The 27,895-nt window shown below is 41.0% G+C and overlaps 1 protein-coding gene and 1 non-coding gene across 12 annotated transcripts in view; one reads left to right on the top strand and one right to left on the bottom strand.

Moving 5' to 3' along the window:
- angpt4 (angiopoietin 4) overlaps positions 1-25,099 on the top strand; it is a 158,404-nt gene extending 133,305 nt beyond the window's left edge. For 10 of the 11 annotated variants that reach the window (XM_027279247.1, XM_027279250.1, XM_027279248.1 and 7 more), the window contains 9 exons: positions 11,835-11,990; positions 12,058-12,179; positions 18,849-18,933; positions 19,435-19,582; positions 19,705-19,817; positions 20,166-20,267; positions 20,356-20,522; positions 21,065-21,198; positions 23,399-25,099. In XM_027279247.1, coding sequence (XP_027135048.1) covers positions 11,835-11,990; positions 12,058-12,179; positions 18,849-18,933; positions 19,435-19,582; positions 19,705-19,817; positions 20,166-20,267; positions 20,356-20,522; positions 21,065-21,198; positions 23,399-23,559 — 1,188 coding nt within the window. In that variant the 3' untranslated portion in view covers positions 23,560-25,099. Of the gene's footprint in view, positions 1-11,834; positions 11,991-12,057; positions 12,180-18,848; positions 18,934-19,434; positions 19,583-19,704; positions 19,818-20,165; positions 20,268-20,355; positions 20,523-21,064; positions 21,199-21,622; positions 21,800-23,398 lie in introns of those variants that run through there. The other variant, XM_027279252.1, reaches the window with a different exon arrangement.
- Positions 25,100-26,786: 1,687 nt separating this feature from the next.
- trnad-guc (transfer RNA aspartic acid (anticodon GUC)) lies at positions 26,787-26,858 on the bottom strand. Its single transcript has one exon. It is a non-coding gene; the product is annotated as a tRNA-Asp (tRNA).
- Positions 26,859-27,895: the final 1,037 nt, after the last annotated feature.

The raw sequence follows: 27,895 nt of genomic DNA, 5'->3' as shown, positions 1-27,895 counted from the left end.
AGTTGGCAATCGACCTATTCAGCTGAACACCAAAATTACTACAGGAACAAACTCGGATGAGTACTTTGATTTAAAGTTTGACCTCCTCAGTCCAAATGCTTCCACTGTTAAGAGACACGTTCAGAGTCTCTAGGAGGCATTTGTGGGGCCTCTTTGACTTTGAGACATGTCACATTAGATGACCCACAGCCAAGAGGGACTGTAAGTGAGATTTATCTCCTATTCAAAAGGCCACCGAATTAGTTAGAGGAGCAGACAGGCTCTTATCAGGAGGACGGAGATAAAAAACTCCTCCTCAGTGTGTCTGTGCATGTGTGTGTGTCAGACAATGAGTCTGAATGGTGGTTCATTTTGTTTTTATATCCCAGTTTAAAGGCTCATTCATCACCCTACAGCTATGAGTTGGCATTGTGGGAGATTTTAGTTGCCACGGACGTTGACAAACCAAGGGACAAAGGGAGGAAAGACCGATAAGAGGGTAGAAGAGATGAAGGAGACCAAAATACTGTGGAGAGATGGAGAGAACTGGGCATGGATGGCGAGAAAAAGCAGAGCAGTAAGTGGAGAAGGAGTATAAAGATGGTGGGTGAGATATTAGATGAATAACAGATGAAAGTGAGGAGGTGAGAGTAATGGAAGGGGGAAGTTGGAGGGGAAGAGAGGGGGAGTGAAAGAGGGAGAGATTCCCAGTGACTTGTGGACGAATGCCAAACTGACCACAACCACGCAAAACTTCTTGGAAACTCTCTTCTTGTTCTTTCTCATTCTCCTCTCTCTCTCTCTCTCTCTCTCTCTCCCTCTCTCTCAGACACTCATAGCAAACACACACACACATGCACGCACCCTGGCGTGAGTCCAATCACCACAGCCACTGAGGGGTTCAAGCATTCCCTTTTTATCGCTCCTAAAACGAGTGAATTCAAAACTTTCTCTGCACTCTCATCTCTCCTCCCTCAGCTCTTTGGGTGATAGCAGGTAGTCTAAACCTTGATTGTAATCAGACATATGAAAGTCCTTTTGTTTTCCTTTTTACATTTTTAAGAATCTTGGGGATGCATTTGGGATTTTTTTTGCAAGTAGTCTGACGATGAGGAGGAGCAGGAAGCAGGGAGAGGATGTGAGGCAAAAGTCGCAGAGATTCAAGCTCAGGACTTTGCAGAGAATGCTCTTAATGGGAGAAGCAAACCTGTCTATGAATAAGTTCTGACATATGTGATCTGATGTGTCCTTCCTCACATTAATGAGGCAGGACTGCTAAGATGGCGGTAGCTCGAGCCACCACACTGAGCTTCTCAATGGCTCTTCATAATCCATGTTTTATACAGTTTATATTTATTTATATTTATTTATTATATACTGGAGAATTTGTGCCACCTACTGCTTATCTTGTGACCAACTCCTACAATGAGTTGGTCACAAGAAGGTAGTGGATAAAAACATTAATTCATTTACATTTTATTCAGCAAAATGACTCAAAATTTGGATGAAATGAAAGTTTACAGGTTATAAATATAACAGATTTATTTGAAAGAGAAAATGAGTTTTTTGAATACGTTGTAGGACCTTTTGCTCCCAGAACATCCTGAATTCCTGGTATCATTGATTCAACAAGCTCTGGTGAACTGTGGGTTTTAAAGTCAAGTGGAATTACAGTTAGGTGTCTAGTGTAATATAACCTTTGATGACCCCATAAATCTCAGTAATCCCTGTGGTGACACAACCCTGATGAGATTTCATATGAATAGCTGACTGCTTTTTTTAAACCTTTGGAGGTGTGTGCATTAAAATGGAAAATGTATTAAAATGGGCATCAGCAAATAAATGACACCTCAGAAGGTTTTTCATCATCAGCTCTCTAAAAATAAAAGTAGTTTCAGTTCCTTTATAAGCTGCAGTGTTATTGTCATATCACGAAGCAGCAGAAACTATGAATCTCCACCGAGAACTGAAACATCGATGACCGCAGTCACTATTTCTCCTTTTTAACCGAACTCACTTCACCCACGTTGTCTATCATCCAGACAATGACTCCATCATCGAGAGGCGTCTATCCAGCACCATCTGTTCAAACATGCTGACAGAAGAGCGCTACGTCAACGCCAGTCATTAATACTTCATAAAACACCCACTTTATTTATTGTCATAGTAAATAGATTAGGACACACAGGTGATGTTACAGACTTGTCTTTCAGCAGAGACTTTATTTCATCTCTGTATCTGTGGAGTTTATTGAGGGAACACTGCTGCAGTTCATTTATTTATCCTGCCGCCTATTCTCAAATCTAATTCAGGGCTAAATTACGTTTGTAATCCAATCAAACGATCTCTTTGTTTGCATTCTTTTACTCGATTTGAAACCTTCTTTTTACATGAGCACATATTTTCATACATTTTCATGAACCAGACGGTCATACAGCGAGACGCGAGGTTACGTCTCTAACTGTAGCAATAATTCTCAGAAACCGGTCATTACTCACTGCGCTGTCTTTCCCTTGGATGGGTCTGTCATTCAAAAAAAATGAATCATTTCCACCAAGCAGCCATTTTCTATAAGTTTGACCCCCTGTGGAGCTTTTTGTCTGGGGATCCTTTCATAAGTCCTGACAGGATGAAAAAAACAAGTCCATGTTAGTGAAGAAATTGTGAAATTTTTTGGAATACAGGACGGTAATTTGTTTTGTCTCAAGTGAAGCTGATAACAGAAAGAAGACAAATGTTGAATACCAATTCTCTCAAATGAGTCTTAAAGTGGTTTTAAAATTCCTCCTTATTTTCTCTACTTATAAAAACAAATTCGCAAGACTTCTTCACGTTTTATTCAAACATTTTCTTCCGTATTTTTTCTCTTCTCCTTGGATTACCTGACAGAACCGTTTGCCCTCATTAGACTTAGTTTATTGTCATATCAAGTGTCTTTTTGTCCTGAAACACAACAAATATTGGACGTGTGTGGCCATACGATCTGAAGTTTAAACTGATGTCGCCAAAAACTTATTATATTGTCCAGGTTATGTACATCTGCAGCTGCTTTTCTGAATCAAACAATCATACCATGCAAACACACAGCTTTATGTTCAGGGTTTTTATTAGAGGTATGTCTTAGATATGATGTGAATACATTTACGCATTCAGAACTCAAATAAAATGTTGCACAGTGAATATTGTGCACTGCACAACACACTCATATTTTTTAACCCTTAAAAACTTGCAAAAGCACACACACACACACACAAACCACTGTGTTGATTCAGCCCATCTGGTCCTGATTGTGGTGAGATGATTGAGATGTTTGTCATGGCTGTACTGGTGACCCCGCAGTCCAACCGAGACACATATTGTAGATAGTAGCCTCCACTCACTCACTCATTCATTTACTCACAAACACAGAGCTGTGACCCTTCAACACAAACTCGCTGTCAGTGTCGGAGATCTACCACACAACAGACGGTTAAAAGGTCACAAGAAACATAAAGATGTGATACATATTAAACAGAAGCAGGACGTTTTCTCACTTCTTTTCTTGTTTTTTCCCGTTATGTGCCTGTTTGTTTTAGAGCTGATGTCCCTGGTGGGAATTGAAGCAGTTATCCAGCTGGTGACTTCATCTCCATTTACGAGAATTTAACATTAATCATGTTTCACAAGACAAAAAGCTGATCAGACAGTTTCTCAGAAATTATTGCCATAGCTACATTTTTAAAACTTAACAACTAGACCTGACTTCTGACTTCATTGATTTAAAATGAATTTCAACGTGGTGGTTGGCTGTTAACACTCGTTCTGGAGCTTTAGGCTGTAACATAGTAAAGATGCAGAGAACAATGTATGAAAAATGTATTTTAAGCATCAAAAGTTAAAGTAATCATCCTGCACCTTCATCTGTGTATTATTAAATTGTTCATCAATGTGTAAGCAAATTTTTAGGTCCAGTGGTTCCCAATGAAGAGGTTTGGCCTCCTCTGATAAATCTGATGATTAGAAAGATGATTAACAGGAGAGAAAAGAAGAGTAACTTTGTGATTTAATGTAATATTCCATGTAATACTTTTTGGGCTTTTACTGATCTTTGCGTTTTGTCAAATATCGATCCAGTTTACCAGTCTGGGCCTTCAACAATGATTTAAAATTAAACCATGTGAGTTTAGAGGGGAAATGTCTCTTTGGTAAAACTCCTAATAACTCAGAAACATCTGCAACACGTGAACAGTGATTATGTTTATGTAAATGGTTTTTTGTCTGGTCCAGTGAACACTCCGACCAAACATCTGGTCAAGAGACAAATCCCGTGCCAGATTACGTGCAGTGGCTTAATCTTTTGTGTGTGATCTTTTTTGAGTTACTAGTATTACTGTGTCCCAGCGTGTTTTTGGCTGAATCCTCTGATCTGCTTTCCTTACTTCACCTGCGACGTCAGCCAGGCTTCAACCACCACCACCTGCTTTTGTGTTCCTTCTCATAATAAACTCCTTAAAACTGTATTGGCCTCCATCTCTGCGTTTTGGGTCCAAACACAAAACCAGAATCATAACAGCTGGGTCCCAGCTAGACCCAGATCAAAAAAGCAATGCACAGCATTTTATGGGAGTACTCAAGTACCTCAGTTGTACCATACTTGAATTAATGTATGTTACTGTGTTAGAGGTCACGAAAAACATATTTTTCATATTTTTCTGTTACATTCAACCACTTGCCAAACAAATTCACACAATCCCTATGAGCCTATCACCACCAGGTGAAGCTCTGTATTTCACAGTACACCAGAGTTTTTAAATCTAGTGTTTTGGCGACTGTGATCTGTGAGCTTCCAGTGGTGATACTTTTCACATCAGCCAGCTATGATTGGTTTTCCAGAGATGATAGTGGAGGAACCGAAGCCACAAGTGTGGCTGCAGTATGGCAGGGTCTGTGGTGAAGCCTCAACAGTTTTAGACATTTAGACATGTGTAGACGTGTTGATTGACACGTGAGTGCCGTTACAGGTGGCTTGCTTGAGCAACTTCATTCAGCCCACCTCAGCTCCACCTACGATCCACGTGTTTGCTGATTTTTAGGTTAGTCGGGAGGCGGCAGAAGCAGGATTGCCAAGATGGCGGTAGCCAGAGTATCACACTTACACATACGGTCTGAATATGTGAGAGTAGCAGGAAACTTGGAAGATGAGTCACTGGATACATTTTGTGTGTTTTGTTTGTTTGTTGGGGGTATTTCTCTAGTGACCACACATGAAACAATCCTCCACTTTGCTGATTAGAGATTGTTGGAGAACATGTCGTAACAGAAAGATTTGATTCAATTTGATTTTTTTTGGGGGGGAACAGCTTGTTTGTGTTTGGCCCACTTCTGATGCAGAGTCCTCATGCCGGCGTCCTGTGGGAACATGATTCAAAATAACAGGACTAACTTGGGTCCTCTCCACTACTTTCCCACTCCTACCTCTTTCACAAATTTAGTTTTCCCATAAAAAGCATTAAAAGTTACTTTAGCACAAAAGGAAAATGAAAGTTAAAACGGCATCTGTTCTTTGTTTGATTCGCCTCTCTGCAAGAATTATACACAGCCTTAATTTGATCTAAATGAAGGTTGAGACAGAACAGGAAATAGTTTACAGGCTTTGTATTTTTAAAACACTTCAAACCTCAATGTGTACATCATTACACTCATGTCAATAACATTTATACACTCTTTGAAGGTGTGACAGTTTTTGCAGGCAGCAAATGAACGCATAACATCTTGGGAGAGAGTGCGGACTCCCTGCATGGTGTACCAAGGCAAGCAACTGTAGGATGTCATGCACGTAGGATTTCAAAGACACAAGAGTGTTTGTGACTGACAGAAGGGGCTCTGCAGAGTAACTGTTCTTCTACTTAACTCTGTTTCTTTGCTTGTTTTTTTTTTTTTTTTTTTTTTTTTTTTGAAGAGTAACTTGTGTAACTAGTGTGTAGGATTTAGTGATGCAAAAAAACCTCTTGATTTGTATTAATTATAATACAACAAAAAAATGTAATATGGTAGATCTTCAGATTGCAGCCTGGGATTGGTGGGTCGCGGCAGGTGCTGATGGTAACTAAGCCTCCTCAGCGGGGACCAATCAGGGCAGGGCAACCACACACTTAGATTTGCATACATCAAAAACGTTTCACACAAAGTCATACCCAAGCAGCGTCGGCGGGTCTCCCAACAACAGTGAAGTTTTCCCAAAGTACTATATCTCTGATCAACAGTGTTAAAAGCCCTCTCAACATTAAGCTAACAGGGCTTGTGGGGACTGAAGTCACAGCTTTACATGATGTTGATGTTAAAACAAAAGTTATATGCATAGCTATGGTTCTATGAATTCTGGATGACCTGCAGATTTAATACCAAAGTGTTAAAACAACAGAAAATGACTATGACATGTTGGTTTCAACTGGACTGGAGCAACAATCTGACAAAACTCTGAGCAGGTTGGGAGGTGTCAGGGTTCAACTGGTCCAGCCTGAGGTAAAAATCACACTTGCTGCACCCACCTACGCTGACAGCATAACCGTGATGTTATTATTTTATATTCCCCAGGAGGAACATGTGTAAAGCATCTCCGCAGCGGTTTGGTGTTTCAGAAAACACCTGTCAGGAGATGTGCTAATGTTGGAGTATATGAAGCGCGAGGAATGAAAACAGCAGGTCAGTTTTATGATATAAGCTAAGAAAGGAATGTACGAGTTAACCCTGACAGGTGAAAAAACACGGCACGGCTTACATACGATCAGTATCTGCCCTGTGTGATAGACATGAAGTGAGGAAAGTTTTAAAACACGCTATGTGTGGTTAGGAGACATGTATGATTTAGAGATATGAGACGTTAAAAGGACATAACATTAATGTATTCTGTAGTGAGTTTCACAACTCAGCACAAAAAAAAATCTTGGCCAGAAGAAATACTGAGATCCTTTAGGTAAGTAAAGGTTCTGCATTTAAAGTTTGCTTTAGTAAAAGTACAATGGTAACTCAACAACTTTGTGAACAGCCAAACATAACGCAAGAACACAAGACAACAGCCAGCTAATATTACTTATTTTATTCTTTGTTCATACAAACAGATACAGAAAGAGAGAGTTAATAGATGTTGTTGAGGGTATTGGACAGAGGACAAGTCAGGCACCATACAGAGAGACATTTCTTTACTCTATGTCAAGTGGAGCGCTGCTCAGAAACGAAGCCTGAGGCTGTTGGCTTGTTCTGCTCCTTCATACTCAGATTCAGCCAAAACATTGACGCTAGAGACACACTGAAATAATACAACAAGCTCTGCAAGTATGCACGTGCATTTTTTGTCAAAACTCAAATTATATGATTGCATAAGCTGACGGCTGTCAAGAGATGTACTGTAATAAAAAGATGAACTTGAACTGAGCAGGTTCACTGTCGCTCATTGGTTACTCACTAAACTTATATCTATAAACAGGGTTTGCTGACACATGATTCAGATATTAGGAGCTTCTATGTGGTATGATAGATCTGTTATAGCTAAATGACTGCTGATGTAGTTCCCCCGTTGGGATAAGGGCACTAATACCTCATTATTTCACGTTTGACCAACTAAAACTATCCGGTTGAGTTACATGACTTCCTTTTGCTGTGCTGCGAGTAATTTTAAGCCAGTCGAACAAGCGATTCTGATGTTTTTCTGGAAGGGACACACATTATTTTCATCATTAATGTTGATTCTCTAAACTGTGGCCAATGTGACAACGTCACAACAGATGTTTTTCATTTATGTTTTATTTCAGGCATCAACTCAATTTCCTTCTGTTGCCATAGAGCACAGTAATATATGAAACAGTAAAGTGGAGCTTCATCGATTTGACACATCAGAGTTTGTTTGCTGGTGTTGGAGAGCACAGCTGTGAGTTGGATCATGTGGGCGCCAGGTTTTTGACAAAGATATTAGATTACATTTATTTACTGATGATTTTATCCAACAATTGCATTCAACCGTGACAATACAACCGAACGAATCATGCAAGGACAACATCTTTATCAAATGTGCTGAATGAGATTAAAATTTGAAGTATTTAATGGAAGATCTGTGAAGTTTGTGCTGTACAAACATGGCGATGGGTGAGGTATATGGTTTGACCATTTCCTGGATGTAGAATGAGGCTGAGCTGTTCAGATTCAAGCAGCTACCCAGTGCAGTGTGGAGGAGCGGTGCAGTATAGGAGAACCAACCGGGCTGTGTTATTCTGGATGAGCTGCAGGTCAGATGACACTTCCAGGCACATCAGCCAGAAACAAGTTGCAGTAGTCTTGTTGTGAGATGACAGGGCCCTGGACCAGAACCAGCTCTAGCTTCTGAGTGAGGAACAGATGAATCATTGTGATGTTGTAAAGGATGAATCTGCAGATGAAAACTGGTCATCCAGCATCACACCCTGATTCCTCTTCACCGGTTCTCAATGGGATGAGGTCCTGGATGGGAGACGACTTGATCTTGTGTCAAAAAAGGATTTATATCACTGATGGTTGTGGTTGGAAATGTGCTCTGTGGTCTTGTAACAGCACCCAACAGTGTGTCACGAGTTCCTGGAGTGCACCAGTGAATCACTGCAGCGGGGACAGACATTTGACAGTGGAGGTCAGCAAAAACAAGATTTTCAAAGGGGTGCTAAGTTAACTTTTAAGCCTATGAAAAGATTGTGGCAATGGGACAACAATCTGTTACAGACAGGATGAGAAACTTGCCCAAACTACCACCACTGGTCTGGTGAGTTCAGTCTCATACCGACACACTTCAGCGATCGACAGCGCACTTGTTACCCGAGATTCCTATCGGTGCTACTTGCCTGTGCGTCAGTCTTGTTATCGGGGTTGTTTGGTGACCCAGTCCCCCCTCCTGCCTCCCTCCCTGTGTTCACTCTGTGAAGTCACCCACAGGGCCAGATCACAGCGAAGCCAACATGTGGTTTGAGTTAGCATCTCAGAAACAAGCCCTCCATACGTGGGGTTGTCTGCGTGGTCCCACAGCTCGTTGGTCGCCTTGTGTAGCTTATAGTCGTGAGTGTGTGTGTGTGTGTGTGTGTGTGTGTGTGTGTAGAGCTTATTGCGTTTGTGTGGGTGCAGGCTTGTATGAATGTATGCCAGTTGCTGTGTGTCTGTGTGAAGAGGTTTTATGTCATGTGTGTGTGTGTGTGTAGTTCTAATCCTACAGCAGGAAGTAAGGGTCAATTAAAAAGTCAGCACACTGCGCCTCGAGAGACTCAACAAAAAAATAACAAAAGAAAGACCAAAAAAGAACCTGCTGAACTTTGGTTTTCTTGTTTGGTTCAGTTATAGTCAATTCTAAGCTCTCTAACAACATATTTGTGTTCATGCCGTATATCCAATTCAGTGCTTGTGCTTCTATTTCCCCCTTTGACTCTCTGCTGGTTGAACCGTGCAGCAGCCAGGTGGAGATTTTGGCTTTCGTCAAAGTTTATCAGTGCAGCATCTCAGGAAGCAGAGCAGCTCGTTCCAGCTATTTTCTCCTTGTTTGATTGTGTGATTTCCCTTCTTGTTCCAGGTGAGCCCAATTTACTCACACAAAAGCGCCACTTCGGTTTGTGACCGCCACGATACGCATCTCGCCACTTGTAAAATCATTTTCTGATTGAAGAGAGCGATGCTTGTTTAATCTAAAGCTGAATTGAAGCAGACTAAACATAATAACTCTTGAGTAACTTTAATCGGGTCGTGAAAGTGAGTTATAGTGCCGTCAGCGCGCATGAAGAATGATGACTATGATAAAGTCAATCAGCGTGGATAAGATCAGCAGTTGAAAGGAATTAAACCATGAAAACATATCAGAGGATTAGTCAGCACTTATGAAAAATGAGTCAGCTGTCAGCCTTCAGCAGTCATAACAAACACTTTAAACTGAAACGGCTTTCTTGATGTTTTTTAAAACACTTCATTACTGAAACTTGTTAAACTAATTTACAGATTTCATTGAAATCTTTATTTTTTCAAACATCGTGAGATGTTTCACTTGTTTGGACATTTTCCCTCTTTTCTCATGAGCTGCTGCTGATCCAGGATGATCATTTTTCTTTCAGCTGTAGATACTAAATCTGACACACTTTATTTTTCTTAAGCTTCTTGATCCGGTACTGAAGGTGTAACGTTTAAAATCATAAATTATTGATTTTATATGAATGAAAGTTTGGAGACTGGAAGAATGTGACACGCGATGTGATTTGCTGGGGGGAAAACGTCACTTTGTTGGATTTGAAGATCTCTGACTGAATACACGCACAGATGTTGTGTTGAAGTCTGTTTCCCTGAAGAAAAGTGGGCCTCCTTTACCTAATCTCTATAAACAGATATGTGCCTATAAATCTGCAGACGAGGGACCAAGTTTGAGTTTGGGGACTTTGGTTGCAACACAGTGTGCAAATGCAACATTGTAACCCATCGGCTATCGTCCAATAACGATAACTTTTTTCTAGCTTTTATTGAAGTTTATAAAATTTGTCTTTCTCGTCATTATTGCTTATCAAGTTCTTAATTGAGCTGCAGAAGAGATCTTCAGAAAACGGACATCCTCTGGCTACACCAGAAGCCCAGACACATTAGCCGTTGCCCCCAGAGGCTAAATCGTTGTAAGAGGATAGCCTGTGGTTTCCAAGATTGGCCCATTCCTTACTCTGCTACACCTAACCATAACTTAACCCCAACCCCAACCACAGAGGGCACCACTGCAGGAAACACTAACTGACGGGGGACCAGACTTGCAAAAAGCACTCTAACCAAACAACTTTCATTTTGGCCTGCCTGCATGAAGTGACTCATGGAAGCAACACTGATTAGTAACAGCTGATATGACCTGCCTCCAGCTACAAATGAGAAGCTGCTACCTGAATGTTTGCACAATGCTCTTTACTGATAATAATTAGAGAATTCGTGCTCGTTGTCTGAACTCAGGAATGGCCCAAATAACATGCAGATTAATGCTGAACTGTCGAGTCTGGCTGTGATAAACACGAGCAGTGCTGCAACACCAGCAGGCTGAGACGGATGAAACAGATTTATGTGACCTGATGTCTCTGAATATCCACGATTCATCAAAATAACAGGACAGTTTAATGTTTTTAGTAAGTCTCTTTCACAAAATTTTCAGACCAGGCCAGATAACATTTATTATTACTCACCTTGGAGAGAACACACTGTTCTGAGAACACAGTGATGATTTTGGCGCCTCCGTTTTTTATCACTTGATTTAATGAAGTGATACATTCCCTCCATAACTTCTTCTTCTGCTCCTCATAGTGAAAATGACTGTGATGATTAAATAGAGTTGGGACTCATTTGAATCTCAAATGTGACTTCCCCTCCCAGTGACTCATCAAACAGTCTCAATGGTAACTAGCCGTCCCACTGGGACCAATCTGTTTGTTGGTGCAGCGGTATATTTATCAACTCCCTGAACTTCTCAGTGGCACTGATATCCTGAATACGTGGAGTCCGAGGGGTTGAATAGACGGCCGGGTGGATGGATTATTTATTTGTCAGGGGTTAAAGGTCACAGCATGGCAGTGCGAGTTGGCATCAGTTGATATTCCCAGAGATGGAGAAACCTGCGTCTTTATATACCGGACCTCTTGACATGTTTAATTTGGTGAACTTGATGCACTGAGTGGGTGGTTTCAGGGCTCAGAAAACATATTGCACCCATATTGTAACGCAGAGTTTCTGGAAAGACTCAACACAGCTCACCTCTCCCATTTGAAACTGATGAAAATTACTGTACGCTTTGGAAAGAAATGTCAATATGTGGAGGCAGTTTGACTTTCTGTTGTTTTGATCTATTCCATTCACAGCTGGAGAACGTGATTCAGAAGAGAATTAAGCCGGACATCACTAACATACCGCCGCATGTCGTTCACAACCAAACGGCCGCCATGTTGGAGATCGGAACAAACCTCCTCACGCACACAGCGGAGCAGACGCGCAAACTCAACGTGGTCGAAGCAAAGGTAACAGTTTTCTGATCTCTACACTTGAAAGCAGACTTCCTGGATTTAACGCTGTGTCTTCCATCAGGTGCTGAACCAAACATCTCGAATGGAGATCCAGCTTCTGGAGAACTCTCTGTCGACCAACAAGCTGGAGAAGGAGCTGCTGCTGCAGACGTCTGAGATCAGTCAGCTGCGAGCCAAGAACAGGTAGAAATGTTTCTGCCTCAGGTCTGAATGTGCGAGTCTAGAGCCCTGCTGGATGTGAGACATGATAAGACCATTAAGAAGAATAAACCCCAAGAGTGACCTTTAACAGCGGCTCTCAAGTGATCACATAGCTTACGTTTATGCTGTATGTTGATCTATATATACACATAGACAACAGTAACATTTGTAGACAGAATAAGACAATAGTGCAAAAGATGCTGAAATAAATCTGGTTTATGTAGAAGGTTTCCTTATGTGAATGAGGGAGGTGTATATGACACTATATACAGTATGAATATCATGTGTAGAGTGTGTATGACTGATAATATTAACAAGTTTAAAGAATATAGATAGAAAGGTGCCATCAAGGAGAATTTAATTCCACCTTGATGCGTGCACCACGTATCGAGGCGCTCTCGTACTTTGGAGGTTGTGGTGTCGAAACATACCCAGGTATGTTGACATAGTCTCCAATAAAAGATGTTAATACTCAGATACTCAGACATTTGAGAAATAAATAAAAAATAATGTTCATCGTGATCAGCAGTACAGTATGAGCTGTCCAAAACGTGTCTCTGAGCATCCGAGGTCTCAACGATTCGAGGGGGTTTTCAAGTTGAAAGAAGTTTGATAAATAGCTTTTAATGATAAAATTCTCTCCGGACATGTTTTGAGACATTTACAAATACAATCATTGTGTCTGATGAAAAATTACCACAAAAAAAAATATGAACTACTTTCTAGGAAATCCACTCTCCTCTGTTCAAAATATGACTTGACCCCCCCCCTCGAGAAACAAGGCTTATCAGCGATTTCACAACTAACAAGTGAGAGTATTTGAAATACGAGCAAAGTCACTAGAGATGATGGAAATACGTCCACAGCTGTTGCTGTGAGACACGTCGATATTTGCAATCACAATATTTTCACTATTTTTCATTGTGAGGTGAACTTGGACGGTGAAACACGCAGAGTAATTATCAAGCATGTTCTTTGTTTACAGTGACTGATATAATACAAACAGTGTGTGTGTGTGTGTGTGTGTATGTGTGTGTGTGTGTGTGTGAGGGAAGGAGGAAACATTATTACTTTAGTTTGTAGGAGTGTGTCGTCTCTGTGTCAGTGGATATAAACATACTTGTCTCAGAGTGTGTTTATCTTCATATACAGCAGCTACAGTGAATTTCAGGGGATGTTTTAGCCTCACGCTACTCACTCGACTTCACGCTTGAGTTTCTGTCTGTGTGTTCAGTTTGTTCCCATCATATCTCAGTTTAACCTGTTCACACTTGTATCTTTTGAAAACTCCTCTTTGGCATCAACAGTAAATCACTCTCACACCTCCATCTAGTCCAGAACGCAGCAGCTCGACGTCTAACTAGTTTTAACAGATGACTCCCTGTGCATTTCAGGATTGATTTTAAGGTTTTACTAGTCAAGTTTAAGCCTATGCAGGTCTGGCTCCTAACTATATTGCCAATATGTTGCCTCCATACGAGCCAGTTTGCAGCCTTAGCTCCTCAGGCAAGCCACTATTAGAAGTGATTGGGCTTCTCCATCAGGACCTGTTGACTAAGAAGATGATGCCTGAGAAGATGAGGTATTGTAGTAGATGTTGTTGTTATTATTATTAAGCTCATGAGCAGACGTGTGCGTTAATGTCTAGAGTGCAGAACAACAGTTATTTTGGTGACAGAGCATTTTTCAGATAATCCTGTGTGACTTTGCCCAATTTCTCTCTTTGCTTTATCACTGTGGCAGTGTTGCCTTTCTTTTGAATTATGTCTTTTACCTCTTCGTATGCCTCCATGACGATTTCTGCCTCCGACGGAGAAAAGTAAGCCGCTCTCCTTGCCATGGTGAATCAGTGAATCTGTGATCGGTGGCAGGGTCTATTTGAGGAAGCCACAAGCGCACACTTATCCAGGATAGGTTTCACCTGGCTTGATGAATCTGCGTCTGCTAATCCTGGCTTGGTCTTTGTGGAACCAATTAAGCCTGGATGCTCTTGTTTTGGATTCACTGAGCTCGGCTCAGTCTCTTATCCTGGATGTCCTAATCCTAGTTTTCACAATAGCAACGGGCCTCTGGTTCTGATTATTTTGTGTACATAACACCAGAATTTCATTTGGCTTAATAAACTGTTGCTACAATAAAATCATCTCTTTGTACTGATGACATATTAAAATGATTGAGGCTGCTATAGTGTCGGATAATTTCACCAAAGACTAAAACTAATAAAACATGAGTGCTGTGAGGTTTAATTCTTTCCGGATAAAATGGGACAAAGACTACAAGTTACACTTCAGCTAGTTTGGTTCAGTTCCCGTAAGCAGACATTACACTGTGTACATACAGTACATGTCCAACACACTCAGTCTTTACAAAGTCTTTACCTCACCTTCTCCTTCCTAGTGGGATGAGGAAAATACATTGGCTACAAAACATGCAAGAATTGCAGAAGGCCTTATCTAGAGCCAGTGTTTGATTTGTCCGTTCTGGGCTACACTCCATGGAAACGTCTGTAGATATAAAAGTCTCTTTCTAAGGTAACAAAAACACTGTACACTAATGAAAACATAGTTATGCATATAATATTCAATATCTGCCATATTCTTTAAATTGAGGCCTCTAAATCTGACACACTGGACCTTTAAAGTAACTCAGATTAATATATATACATCATCATAAATACAGAGCGAGCGGCACAGCAAGACGTTTTCTTCCTATGTGGAGTTTGTATGTTCTCCCCACATGTGCGTAGGCTCACTTCAGGTACTCCGACTTCCTCCCACGCTCATGCGAGTTAACTGATGACTCTAAACTGGACGTAGGTGTGAATGGGAATGTTTGTTTGTCTGTATGTAGTCCTGTGATGAAGCACCATGACCCTGATGAGGATAAACGGTTACAGACATAGTTGGACAGAGCTCATAAGTCAAATCTATTTCACTGTGCAGTTTTTCTTGCAGTCTTGACGTACTACAAAAAAGTTAGATGCTTTATTAAACACACTGGACTCATAAATTAAAATGTTTAGAAATATTCTTTTTTTTTTTACTTTCTTTTTTGTGGTTTTAAACAGCTACGCACTGTGATGCATAAATCTTAAAAAGTTATGATTTAAGATATCTGAAATCCTAATATGAAACACACGCTACACAAACCGCAGCGATCATTGACTCCCCATCAATCTACATCTCAGTAAATTAAGTTTCCTCATTCATGTGCAGGTCAGCATATTGAAGTGATCAGAACCAGAAGCTGATAATGTGTTTCAGCTCTTAATATGACCAAAGTCTCGCCTACCGATGTGAAATAATATACTCATAGGTGTAAAGGAGCTACATGATACAGCTGCACACATTAGGGGATGATGGAGGATCGTGTCTGACTCTTGTCAGCTACACGTCAGCACAAACTGGACTTCACGTCGTACAGTTTGGTTAGAAAAGCCGCAGATGTTCTATTTAACACATCTCACATTACTTCTCTGGATGTTAATGTACTCATATTCATTCTTTACGGAACTAAGGGAGAATAGAGGAGCCTGAATTAATCTGATGTCAGTTTACTTATTTTACTTATCAGTGTATTTATTAAAGAAACACTAGATATCTTGGAAAATGCTCAGTGGCGCATAAAGCCAAAAAAGTTGAACTTCTAGACATAAAATAACTCGGATCTCCTGCACGCACTTCCAAAGCTGCAGCCCTCCATGAAGTGAAACACTGTAAACTGCTGAGAAGACGCCTACATATAGGTAATGAGATATTTGATTCTGGATAATGTATTCTCCTGATGATGGCCACCAGCAGATAGTGTGTGTTTGACACCTTTTCACCACTGTAAACTAATTTAAAACGCACACATGGATCATGACTTATTCTGGGAAACTTTAGAAAAGATACATTTTCCCACCCGACTCCTGCAGACCCCCCACCACACGTTCTGTTCTCTGCTCTGCACTCAGCCAGAAAAGTGAGCGTGAACTGGACATTCAGTCACTTTCAGTGTCCCACATTTCCCTCTGAAGCCGCTGCCACTCCTTCATCAAGTTTCATTCATTTGGCTCGTACGTTGTTGATCTAACTGTGGGTCAGAGTCTATTTTCAGCAGCTGTACTGATGGTTCAGCTGCAGAGATAACGTGGACTGCGGTCCGCTCTGGCAGAAAGAATGATGACTGGGTAATTAATCTTTATTTCGCTGTTTTACGGCTTCTTTAACAAGAGGGAGAAACTCCGGAGTTGCAACCTCTGGTCCATTACGGACAGATTTTTTGTATGAATAGTTTTGATTTGTTTCTTCTCTCTGGCAAACACATGCATCGTTAATATGATGCACTCCAGGAGTTATTTTGTGATGACATGCATGGTGAACACAATTTCCATTAACCTGCCTCCTCTTTGTAATTTAGTCATTTCCTACATGTCCCAGAATGTCTTATAGGCATTATTTACGTAAAAACAAGTATCTCTGCCTCTTCTATCTTTGTGCAGTTTAACCTGAAGGATTGTTTAACAGCGGACTTGCTTTTAAAGGACTGAAACTAAATTTTAACAAGATGTATGTTTACATGTAAGTGTCAAACCCCCCTGTCATTACGGCTGCCGCCGACTCGCCCATTGTTAGTTTTCCAATCCCATGCATCGTTATTTAAACTAGACAGCCCGACAGTCAAGGCAGCTTGGTTTGTTTGTGGTGAGCTCGCCTCGGTGTTACACTTGTGTGTGGATTGTGAATGCTAACCTTTATGTTAACTTGTATTTTTGGTTTTATGTTGCTTCCTTTCACCTCACAAGCTGGGACGTAACACCTGACTGAAGCAAGGAAGGGGGGGAAGTCAGTTGATGGTTGTTGGAAAGGCCTGGCCAGAGTGGCTGAAGTAGAAGACCGACTCGAGGAAATTTGTTGAAATAAAGCTGTAGTGGGTTTATTAACAAAAAGTGCTACCATAACACATGTAATGATAAAATATGCACAAAAGAAACAAACAGTCAGTTAAGATGGAAGAACTCAACAAAACTTAACTCAAATTACATCCACTTATCATTTGCACTTCACTACACCTGACTCTTCTGAGCAGGCACCACCTCAGACTCAGACACTGGTCGAGGTCACAGCGCTGCTTGTTCTGATACTGCGACTTTACAACAAACCTCACAATAGAAACACTTTGACCTGATTTATCATGACCTACAACATTGTAACCAAACTTAAATCAGATCATGAATAAACCTAAATTACACTTAAACTAGTTTACCTTCACCCCCACATACTTGGGCTAACCGAGTGACATCACTAATGATGTCATCCAGGGTATAAATATAGGAAGTGGTAGGGGTGCCTCCTCCTTTTGTCCCTGGACCACATGGTGGGTATGCTAATTGAATTAACTGACACCAGAAACAAACCAATAAACTGAATTTAACAATACTTGCTTGTGTTTTTATTTTAACGAAAGATTTAACCAAACATAATACGAAACACAAACAAACCCAGGACAGTCTGCATAATGATTACTGATGGTTAAAACAAACAATTGTGTCGTCTCCACCTGTTGACCAGACGAACAGTTCTCGTTTTCTTCCAACAATCAATGTTGTTATGTCAAAGCACAATGGTTTCCAAACGGTGTTTTGCTGTCCTCTATGGCTGAAAGTTTCAAGCCTGTTTCACCTTTGAGATGTCAGTGTCCTGGAGTACACTTGTACATCACTGCAGCAAGGTTAGAAGTTAAACCACTGGAGGTCAGCAAAGACGACTCTTTAATCACGTGCTTGTTTTTGTTAGAATGAATCTGCCACAACTTTGACAAGAACCAAAACCAAAAACTCAGTGTTTCCCCAAACAGAGTTGTCTTTGTGCCTAAAAATAACCAAACCTTTGGCATTGAATTTGTAGAACTTGTTGCCCCTAAAGTCTGGACGTCAGGCCCTACACATTTTTATTCTCTTATTCTATATTATTATCCTTTTGTCTTTTAAACTGGTATTTGTGTTTTTTACTGTCGTTTTCTTCTCTTTTGACCTTTGTGTTTGTTTTTATGGTTTTCATGATTTTACTGTGTTGCTTTATGGTTTTTGCTCCATTGTGATTGTACAGCACTTTGGTCAACTGTCTGTGTTTTAGATCTGTCTTATGAATAAAGTTGGATTGGATTTTAAAAACACCAAATTCTTGCCAGGCTCCAGACCTTGAAACACGTTGTTCTGGTATCGGGCAAACCAAACAACTCTGCAGCTTGTTTGGAAATATCTTGATCATCATAAGAAATAAATGAATTTATTTGATTTACAGTGGAAAACAGCTCAATCACGTATCGTGCAAATCTGTGTTTTCTCTGTGGAGGCAATCCAATGACAAAAAAGAAACAACCTGAGGGAACTTGAAGACATTTCGATCACGCGGGGGTTGCAAAAAAGGGGGGCGTTCGTTGAAGTGGTTAGCTCTGTCTCCTCACAGTAAGGATGTTCCTCATTCGACCTTCGGCTGGGCCTCTGTGTGGAGTTTGCAGTTACAGAAAATGGACAGATAGATTTATATGCATATTAAAAAAGACCTACAAAGGCCTGGTACAATATCCACCAGCTGTTCCCCTTCCTGTGTGGTCAGGTGTGCAGGTGACTCCAACACTCTCCTCCTCTCTCTGTTTTTTCTCGTTCAGTCGTTTGGAGAGTAAAGTTCAGAAGCTGGAGTCTCAGCAGAAAGGAGAGCTGGAGGACATGAGGGAGGAGAAGAACAGACTGCAGGTACAGCCAATAAAAAAATCACATTTGTATGTTTTACAGTGGCTGTTTGGACAGCTGTCTGCGTACATATGAACTTTATTATGTCACATATATATATATATAATAAATATTGTGAGGATTACTTTAGGGGTGTTTTTATGTGAATCAAGTCAGCATGTTTCACATTTATGAGGCCACGCTTTCAGTTCACAAGATGAAGACCGAGTGTCTGACCTCATAAATGTAAATTATACAGATCTAAGTGTGCAGAAGATTTATTTATTTATTCATATTTATTCATTCAAACCGCTTCAGTCTCAGCTGGCTGACGTAAACATAAAAAATCTAATTCAAACAAAACATAAAATCTATAATTAGAAAGAAAAAGAGAAAGAATAATCAGGACTCTCCGTTCATTGATGGATGAACACACACATGGAGAAACAGGAGGTGCATTATAGTTATAAATCTGATGTATGTAGCTCAGGCTGGCGGTAACAGGAGTAAATCTTTGTCTCGCAGGCTGTCGTCAGGACTCAGATGACGGCCATCGAGGCTTTAGAGAGGCAGCTGAGAGTCGCCAGCAGCAACAACACGGCTCTGCAGAGGCAGCAGGTTCAGCTGATGGAGTCTGTCCACACACTCATTAACATGGTGGCTACGACTACAGGTACACACACACACACACACACACACACACAGCCAATAGGAGCAATCGGATTTTACTGCATTAGTCCATATATAATATACTGTTCTGTCTGTGTGTGTGTGTGTGTGTGTGTGTGTGTTCAGGGTCACCTCCCAGAACAAAGCTGTGGAGAGACTGTGCAGATGCTTACCGGGCCGGTCACTCCGTCAGTGGTCTGTATCACATCTACATCAGCAACAGGTCTGAACCTGTGCAGGTACGACGACCCGCGACCAGTCACGTCTTCTTTAACACACTGACACTCTGAGATGAGACGTGACTGATAAATATTTCATTTTATAACAGTTTGTATAACATTTTGTTTTGATTTGTTAAGATTGAAAATGCATGTTATACACAACAAAGCTGAAACAAGTAGACGATTAATCGATGAGTCGATCAACAGAAAAACTATTTTTAAAATGAGTCAGTTATTTATCGAGTAATAACTGAAAGCAATGCCAAAAATCTCTTTTTGTCAGCTTCTCAAGTGAGAGAATTATATTCAGTAGAATACATTTCAGTCATATGTATGATTTGTTTATTCTTGATTTATCTCTTGAAGGTGTACTGTGACATGGACACGGCTGGTGGAGGCTGGACAGTCTTCCAGCGGCGGTTTAACGGCAGCGTGGACTTCCAGAGAAGCTGGAGGGAATACAAGATGGTCAGTGTGTGTCTTTAGAGCGCTTGGAATAACAAATTAATACAAATAATTAAAATCTTTTCTCTCACCTCCTCTTTACCTCCTGCAGGGTTTCGGGGACGTGTTAGGAGAGCACTGGCTGGGTAATGAAGCTCTGCACCTGATGACCAGTCAGGGTCAGTACTCTCTGAGGGTGGAGCTGAACGATTGGGAGGGAAACTCCGCCTACTCCCACTACGACCGGTTTACACTGGCCAATGAGAGACAGCAGTACAGGTGCACACTGACTCAGACATGTCATCATACACACCAGTGGAAAAGTATATTTACTCAAGTACTGCACAATGTTGGACTTTGTACCTCAATACATGAACCTGTCATCTATAGATTCAGTGATATAGAGCACAACAGCGCTGTGACTTTGAACTACAGATGTTCACTAACGGTCGTCATCTGTCTCACTCGGCCTGCTCTGACCTTACTCCTCATCAGTGTATTATGTAATGTTAATTACTATAATGGTTATTATTAAAGAATGTTGACCTAAGATGATGATTGTTTATCAAAAATGTGATTTATTTTTCAGTTAATGGATTAATCCTCGCAGCTCTGCTGACATAAACACATAAATACACACAGTCACTAACACAGTTATGCATGCACACACACATATGTGAACATGTGGTATACACACAGTCACATACACATCATACACATGTACGCACAGTAACTCCACATATACATCTACAGCACTGAAAGGTCTCCTCTCATTCAGTCAGTCCATAACTCATCTTGTCTCCTTGTCTCCTCTCGCTCAGGTTGTATCTGAGAGGTTACAGCGGCACAGCGGGGAAGCAGAGCAGCCTGAGCACCCATGGGACCGGATTCAGCACCCGAGATCAGGACAACGACAACTGTGACCACTGCAAATGTGCCCTGATGCTCACTGGAGGTACTCTCCTTTCCTCTCCTCTCCTCTCCTCTCCTCTCCTCTCCTCTCCTCTACACCTGGATCCTGAGCTGGGGCAGGATAGCATTTTCTGGTTTATTTGTTCAGTGTCCTCGGCTGTCAGCACCGTTTAAACTTTGGTTTCAGGGTCTTAGGGAGGATTTTTCTTTTGGTTTGTTTGTTTTGGTCCAAAGTATGGTGCAAAAAGGAATACTGTGCACACATCAGTGAACTTTTTATCTGGTTCTGCCAAGTAAGGAGCCAGGAGCATTGTAACTCTTCTGAGAGGAGCATTTAGTTCACGTGTTAGTAGGGAGAGGCCTGGTGTTGGATGATCTGTTTGTTGTCCTCTACACAGATCACACATTTGCAATGAGTTGTTGGAAAGAAAACTGTCTCTCCTCAGGATTTAAACATTTCTTCTCAGGTGTAAAGCACCAAACTTCAGGACATTCAGTCTCTGCACAGACAGGTGCATCTGAACGAACAAATCTCAGAAGCGTCTTTCAAAGACACGAAAATGGTTTCCCGAGCTCAGCAGCAGTAGAGGTGAGCAACCACGTAGAAAAGAACTGAATCTGACACTTCACAAACCTCCGTTTTTTTATGTCAATGCCCGGAGAACTGTTCGAAATGCTCAGAGTGACTCAGCTGTAATGTGAGGGAGGAGGAGACTGCCGCCAGATTCAGCCAGGAAACTGGGCTTAAGTCTCTGCAATGTATCGAGAAGTTGTTGGAGGAGGTGAAGGGCGATGGTTTGTTTAGGTAGGTGCTGGGGACAGGCTTTGAATGAAAGAGGAGCCCAATAAAGGTTTGGTTAAAAGTCTAAGGTCTCCTCTCCTTTCTTTCTTCCTCTCCTCCTCTCCTCTTCTCTCCTCTCTGGGGTTTGCTCCATCGTCCAAGTCAAATACATTTTAGAAATCAGAAGACATTTTTGGAAAGCAAACTTCTTTTCTGGTGAATATCGTGTTCACCTGTGATTTCATCGGGTGGAAACTCAGAAATGATGTGTTTAATATTCGGGCTTTAAGAGTCATTAAATATCACATCTCTGTCATAAATCACACCTAATAAGAAAATAGGCAATGGCTCCAAAAATACATTTTTTATTGTTGGATGATCCAAATAAATGGTATTTTCCCCAAAAAGCTCTGTCAAACATCTGACTCCGTCACCCTTCACCTTGTGTCAACGCCAAGACATACAGCTCTTTAGTTCTGCTCAGGCTCCCCTCGACGGGCCGCGATCGACCATTAAGTTAATCATTCCAGCAAAATGTGGAGCTCTCTGAGGAAAAGACTCGAGTGGTCACCATTAGTCATTCAATAAGAAAGAGAAAGAACGAGTGGCAGAGGTGAAAAAAGAAATTAACAAAGAGGAATAAAAGAAAAGATCAGGACAGAGAACTAAAGAGGTAATGTGACTGAAATACACATGTACAGTTTTCCCTCAATTCTAACAAAAAATTACACCCACGTTTAAAAAATAATGAAGAACTGAATGTAAAATCTTGTTGTGTTCGAGAATATTAGAATCATTTTCAGCCACATGTGACAGCTTTTTTGGAAAACACACAAAATAAACAGATCTCTGGACGTCACATATTTTGTGTCATGGAGGATTTATTACATTTATTATTTGTTCTTTATTTTGTCAAGAATCCAACATTTTGTCTGCTGATGTTTAAAACACAGCTGATGTCAGGAGACGGACACGTTTAGAACCTGTGGCTAATAATGTCGGCTTCTTTAAAGCGTGACCACAGCACGTCCCTGTCGATGCTCATTTGGTTCGTTATGAAAGGCCTTGACATAGGATCTGTTTTATTGTTTAGAAATGAAGATTTGTTGGTTTGTCGTGCAGAGGAGAGGAGAGGAGAGGAGAGGAAAGGAGAGGAGAGGAGAGGAGGAACATGAGAGGGGAGGAGAGAAAGGAGACAACAGCAAAAAGTAGAAAGGGTGAAATGAGAGGATAGGAGAGAGGGAATCAGAAGGAGAGGAGAGGAGGAAACGAGATAGATTAATTTTACACCTCACCTTTTCCTCCCTAAGACTGCTTCCTCTCCTTCATCCTCCTTCTCCTGTTTTCCACCTCTTCTCCCTCACTCCTCCTCTTGTTCTTCTCCTTCCTCGTCCTTTCTCCCTCTCTCTTCTTCCCTCCTTGTCTCGCACTCATCTTCCTCTTTGTCCTCTCTCTCCATCAGGTTGGTGGTTTGACGCTTGTGGTTTCTCCAACCTGAACGGTATTTACTACACCATCGGCCACAACATCAGGAAGCTCAACGGCATCAAGTGGCATCACTTCAGGGGCCCCAGCTACTCCCTGCGCTCCACCTCCATGATGATACGACCCTATGACTTCTAACAACACCCCTCCACCTCCATGATGGTACATCCCTCAAGCCTTAGGACCCTCCTGGATCATGATGGTACAACCCTATGGCAAAATGCAGCTGTCCTGATGAAGTGCAACACCCAATGAGCTCTGGCACCACGATGGTACGACCCGAAAAGGCTGCACCACGTAAAACCCTTCAACTTTAACTATTTTAGTGGATTTCTCCAGTTTTGACGTCAGAAACAAAACAAAGCTGTTTGACCATCCGACAAGCGACAGCCTTTTATGACTTTGAAGCACCTCTCGGATTAAACATGGTATGATCCACAGACTTCAAAGTGCCTCTGCAGTTAGTGGCCATGAAGTTAATCTCCAGTGGCATGAGAACATTCTTCCTTTGGTCTTTGTATTGGGAATCAAGAGCTAGTTCTTCTCCGACATGTTGTGATGAGTGCTTTCCCTGGAAAATGTCTTTAAATACACTTTCTGTTGGCAGAACATCGCCGCATTAAATCCTCTGTCTGCCGTGTCGACACTTTAGGAGTGAAAATCGCCATGACCAGTTTAGGCAAAAAAACGCTTCAGGGTCAAGTGATGTTACGTTTTGTGTCACCGTCAGCTTATAGACAGTGATATCTGACAATACGCCAACAGAGGAAGAGATGATACAGGTAATGGCACCAGGCTGTAAACATGATTATTTTTTCTGTGAAGGACATTTGAACATGGGGACTTATGGAGACTGACTCGTTCTGCAGCCAGCCTAAAGTGGACATTGAGGAACTGCAGTTTTTGGCACTTCCACATTGACTTCACAGACACAGAGGTTGTGAAGTGAATAAGAAGGTCAGCTCGATTTAAAATGCTCGATACTTTTAATTTAACTTCTTTGAATGGTCGAACTTCTCAAGTTCAAACATGTGGATGAACATTTTTACGTGTTTGAGGTGGAAGCAGTGTGACTCCCTTCTGATCTCACATCTGAGCGATGTGATGGAGAAGTTGAAGCCACACTGACGATCGATGAGCTACGATGTTTTCTCCTTCAAACTCACAGACTGTTGAGAAACGCAAAGATGACTGTGGCTTGATGTGTGCCAAGTGGACCAACGACGGCTCATGTTAATGAAAGCAGACTTGTATATAATAAATGGAACCTGATGAAACGACGTGCAGATGGAGAAACTTTGGACGGTGAGCAGACTGAATTTTTCTGATCAAAAAGTAATTACATTACATTAGTATGCCAAAGTTTGGACACTTAAACAAACTGTAGCCTCCGCTCTGAAGCAAGGAAACAACTAAGGAAGAAAATGACACATAGAAAAGTCTCTGTCAGTCTTTGATTAGTTGTTTCATGTTGGACAAAGTCTGGACATCGAACAAGAACAAAACAAAAGCAGAAATCAAAGCAGTCCAGTTTCTGAGAGAGAAATATTTCTTTAATTATCACTGATTCAAACAGCCTGATGATTTCTTTTCTGCTTGCTGGACTCGACGTCTCGTCTTGGCAAACACTCTCATGGCTCTCATACAGACAATAAATGAGTTACAGGACATTTTATATTATTCATCGGATTACATCGTGCTTGTTATCGTCTGAACTGTGTGTTTTCTGTCTCATACACACACATATAATACAGACACATACATATATGACATGCCCAGATAAAGGACAAGTATCGTGTTATAGCTCATGTCTCATTAACAAGTTACTGGTAACATCAACAGCTGGGATGGATGTGTCTTTAGAGAGTGATAGAGGTGAATAACAGTCAGTCTTCAATAATAAACACTTCATATAATTTATCAACCTGCTTCGAAAAATGTGCTTTCTTAGTGTAACAAAAGCTGAAGAACCAGGAGCAGAGCACAGATATTTATGCTCTAAAAACAGATAACCAATAACTTCAGCATGACTGATTTTTTATAGAAAAGTGTTAACACAACATGTCATTGGAGGCAGAACCACCGGTGACGACAATTAATCCAACTTTCTGCTTTATCGAGGCCGGCGCTCGCTCAGAGAACAAATTAAACTTCTGTGTGTCTCTGTTCTGCAGGCATAAACAAAGCCAGAACACAACACATACTAAATACGTTACTGCAAAAAAATAAAATCTAAAGTGTCTACGTAATATGTAACAGGTATGTGTTGGCACAAAAACCTGACGTGCATTTTGAAGTGTTGTTTCAGTCGTCTGGGTCGTCTTTCTTTGAGAACAGTTCAATCTGGACCAACTGGACTTGGCTGTAGATCTATGAAGACGTTCTTCAGTTCTGACCTGAGAAACCAAAAGCAACACTTTCAGTTCATTGGGGTCTTAAGATGAATGTATGAAACTAAATTTCACATGAATCCATCCGGTAGTTGTTGAGATATTTCTCTCAAATGAATGTCTGTGCATGGTTGCAGTCATCATATCAGGTTCAGAGAAGTAGATTTTTCTATGGGGCTCAGAAAAATTAAGAAATATTTAAGTTCCTCTTTGGGGTTGAGATACAAACCACCACTAATCACAATCAGACGATCTCAACCATGCACGGTGGTTAACCCAGAAAAATAAATGGTTGTCAGTTCCCTCTGAAGCTGCCGCTCTGGTTTTTCATGTGACACTCGTGACTGATTATCATCCTGCAGCCGTCGATACAGTAAATTGTTTGCAGGTTCTTTGTCGGAATAAATACGCCTGTACTTCACCGTGTTAAAATGCACTTTATGGAGGAGGAGGAGGCCGTGAAGCTGAGGACGGATGCAGTGTAAGCTTTGCTCTTGTTGTTAGAATGTATTGTTCTGTTTCAGATACTGCGAACATTAACGGTAACAATGTAACAGATTACATTAACAAACTTCACTTTTTCAGGTGTTTTTTAAATCTACTGCGTGTGTGTAGAAAAGCTTTTTCCACTCTGCAGTACTTTGTACAATAAACATGTTAAAGTCAGTCTGAGCTGATGTGTGTGTGTGTGTGTGTGTGTGTGTGTGTGTTTCTGATGAACAAACTTTCACCTTCACGAAACATTGATAAAGAAACCGAGAGGAGAGACGGTGTGTTCTTTATCTGGACCGTTAACATCATCACAGAACACACACGTGCATTCTGCAGGGCACTACCACCTGTTTCAGGTGTGATCATGTGACGTCATCGTGATAATTGGTCGACGTTCTTAAAAATATTGATTAATTATTTGCAAGGAATGTAAATACATTTTCAATATGTATGAAATCAACCTCCTTTAAAAAAAAAAGTCACCTCCCCGTCGGGGAATCGAACCCCGGTCTTCCGCGTGACAGGCGGAGATACTGTCCACTATACTAACGAGGAAAGCCGTGATCGACCATGTGACCATATTCAGCCAATCAGTGAGCTCAGTATCAGTTTTCAAATTTAAATTTTATTTTTATCTTTTCAAGTTTTTATTTTCACATCAGATATTATTTAAGAAGTGTTACACAGAAGCGTTGCGGTCACTGAAGTGTCTAATAATAAGTTAAGCACACTGTTCCAGATACTGCGAACATAACTGACCATATGCAGCGAATAATATGTAACAGGTATGCGTTGGCACAAAAACCTGACGTGCATTTTGAAGTGTTGTTTCAGTCGTCTGGGGCGTCTTTCTTTGAGAACAGTTCAATCTGGACCAACTGGACTTGGCTGTAGATCTATGAAGACGTTCTTCAGTTCTGACCTGAGGAACCAAAAGCAACACTTTCAGTTCATTGGGGTCTTAAGATGAATGTATGAAACTAAATTTCACATGAATCCATCCGGTAGTTGTTGAGATATTTCTCTCAAATGAATGTCTGTGCATGGTTGCAGTCATCATATCAGGTTCAGAGAAGTAGATTTTTCTATGGGGCTCAGAATCAGAATCAGTGAGCTCAGACCTTTGAGCCTCGACATCTCATTAATACAGGTGTGCACCTCATTAACAGGTGTGCACCTCATTAACAGGTGTGCACCTCATTAACAGGCGTGTACCTCATTAACAGGCGTGTACCTGACTGATTCTTGTTCTACATGTTCCCAGCTACTTCTGACTTGATTTTAAAGTTCTTTTACTGCACCATTTTGTAATAAAGTGATGCTGAAATCATACACAATGTATGGTGACATATGCAGATTTAGAAAATTCTTTTAAAAAGCAAATGAAATTGTTTTCTGACAACTCCAGTGCATTGTCCAGTGACATTCCCTCATCTCTGTCTCTCACTCTCCTTCTTTCCTTTTTTAGAATGGGGTTTGTGGAGTTGTCATTAAACAATTTCATTTGTTTTTTTAAATGAATTTTCTAATCTGACTATGTCGCCATACATTTGTATGATTTCAGCATGAGACTATTCGAAAATGGTACAGTC

This window comes from Larimichthys crocea, chromosome VI, assembly GCF_000972845.2.
Source record: "Larimichthys crocea isolate SSNF chromosome VI, L_crocea_2.0, whole genome shotgun sequence".
NCBI lineage: Eukaryota > Metazoa > Chordata > Actinopteri > Sciaenidae > Larimichthys > Larimichthys crocea.
The sequence above is the reverse complement of the archived record's forward strand: the minus strand, read 5'-3'. Positions and strand labels throughout refer to the sequence as shown.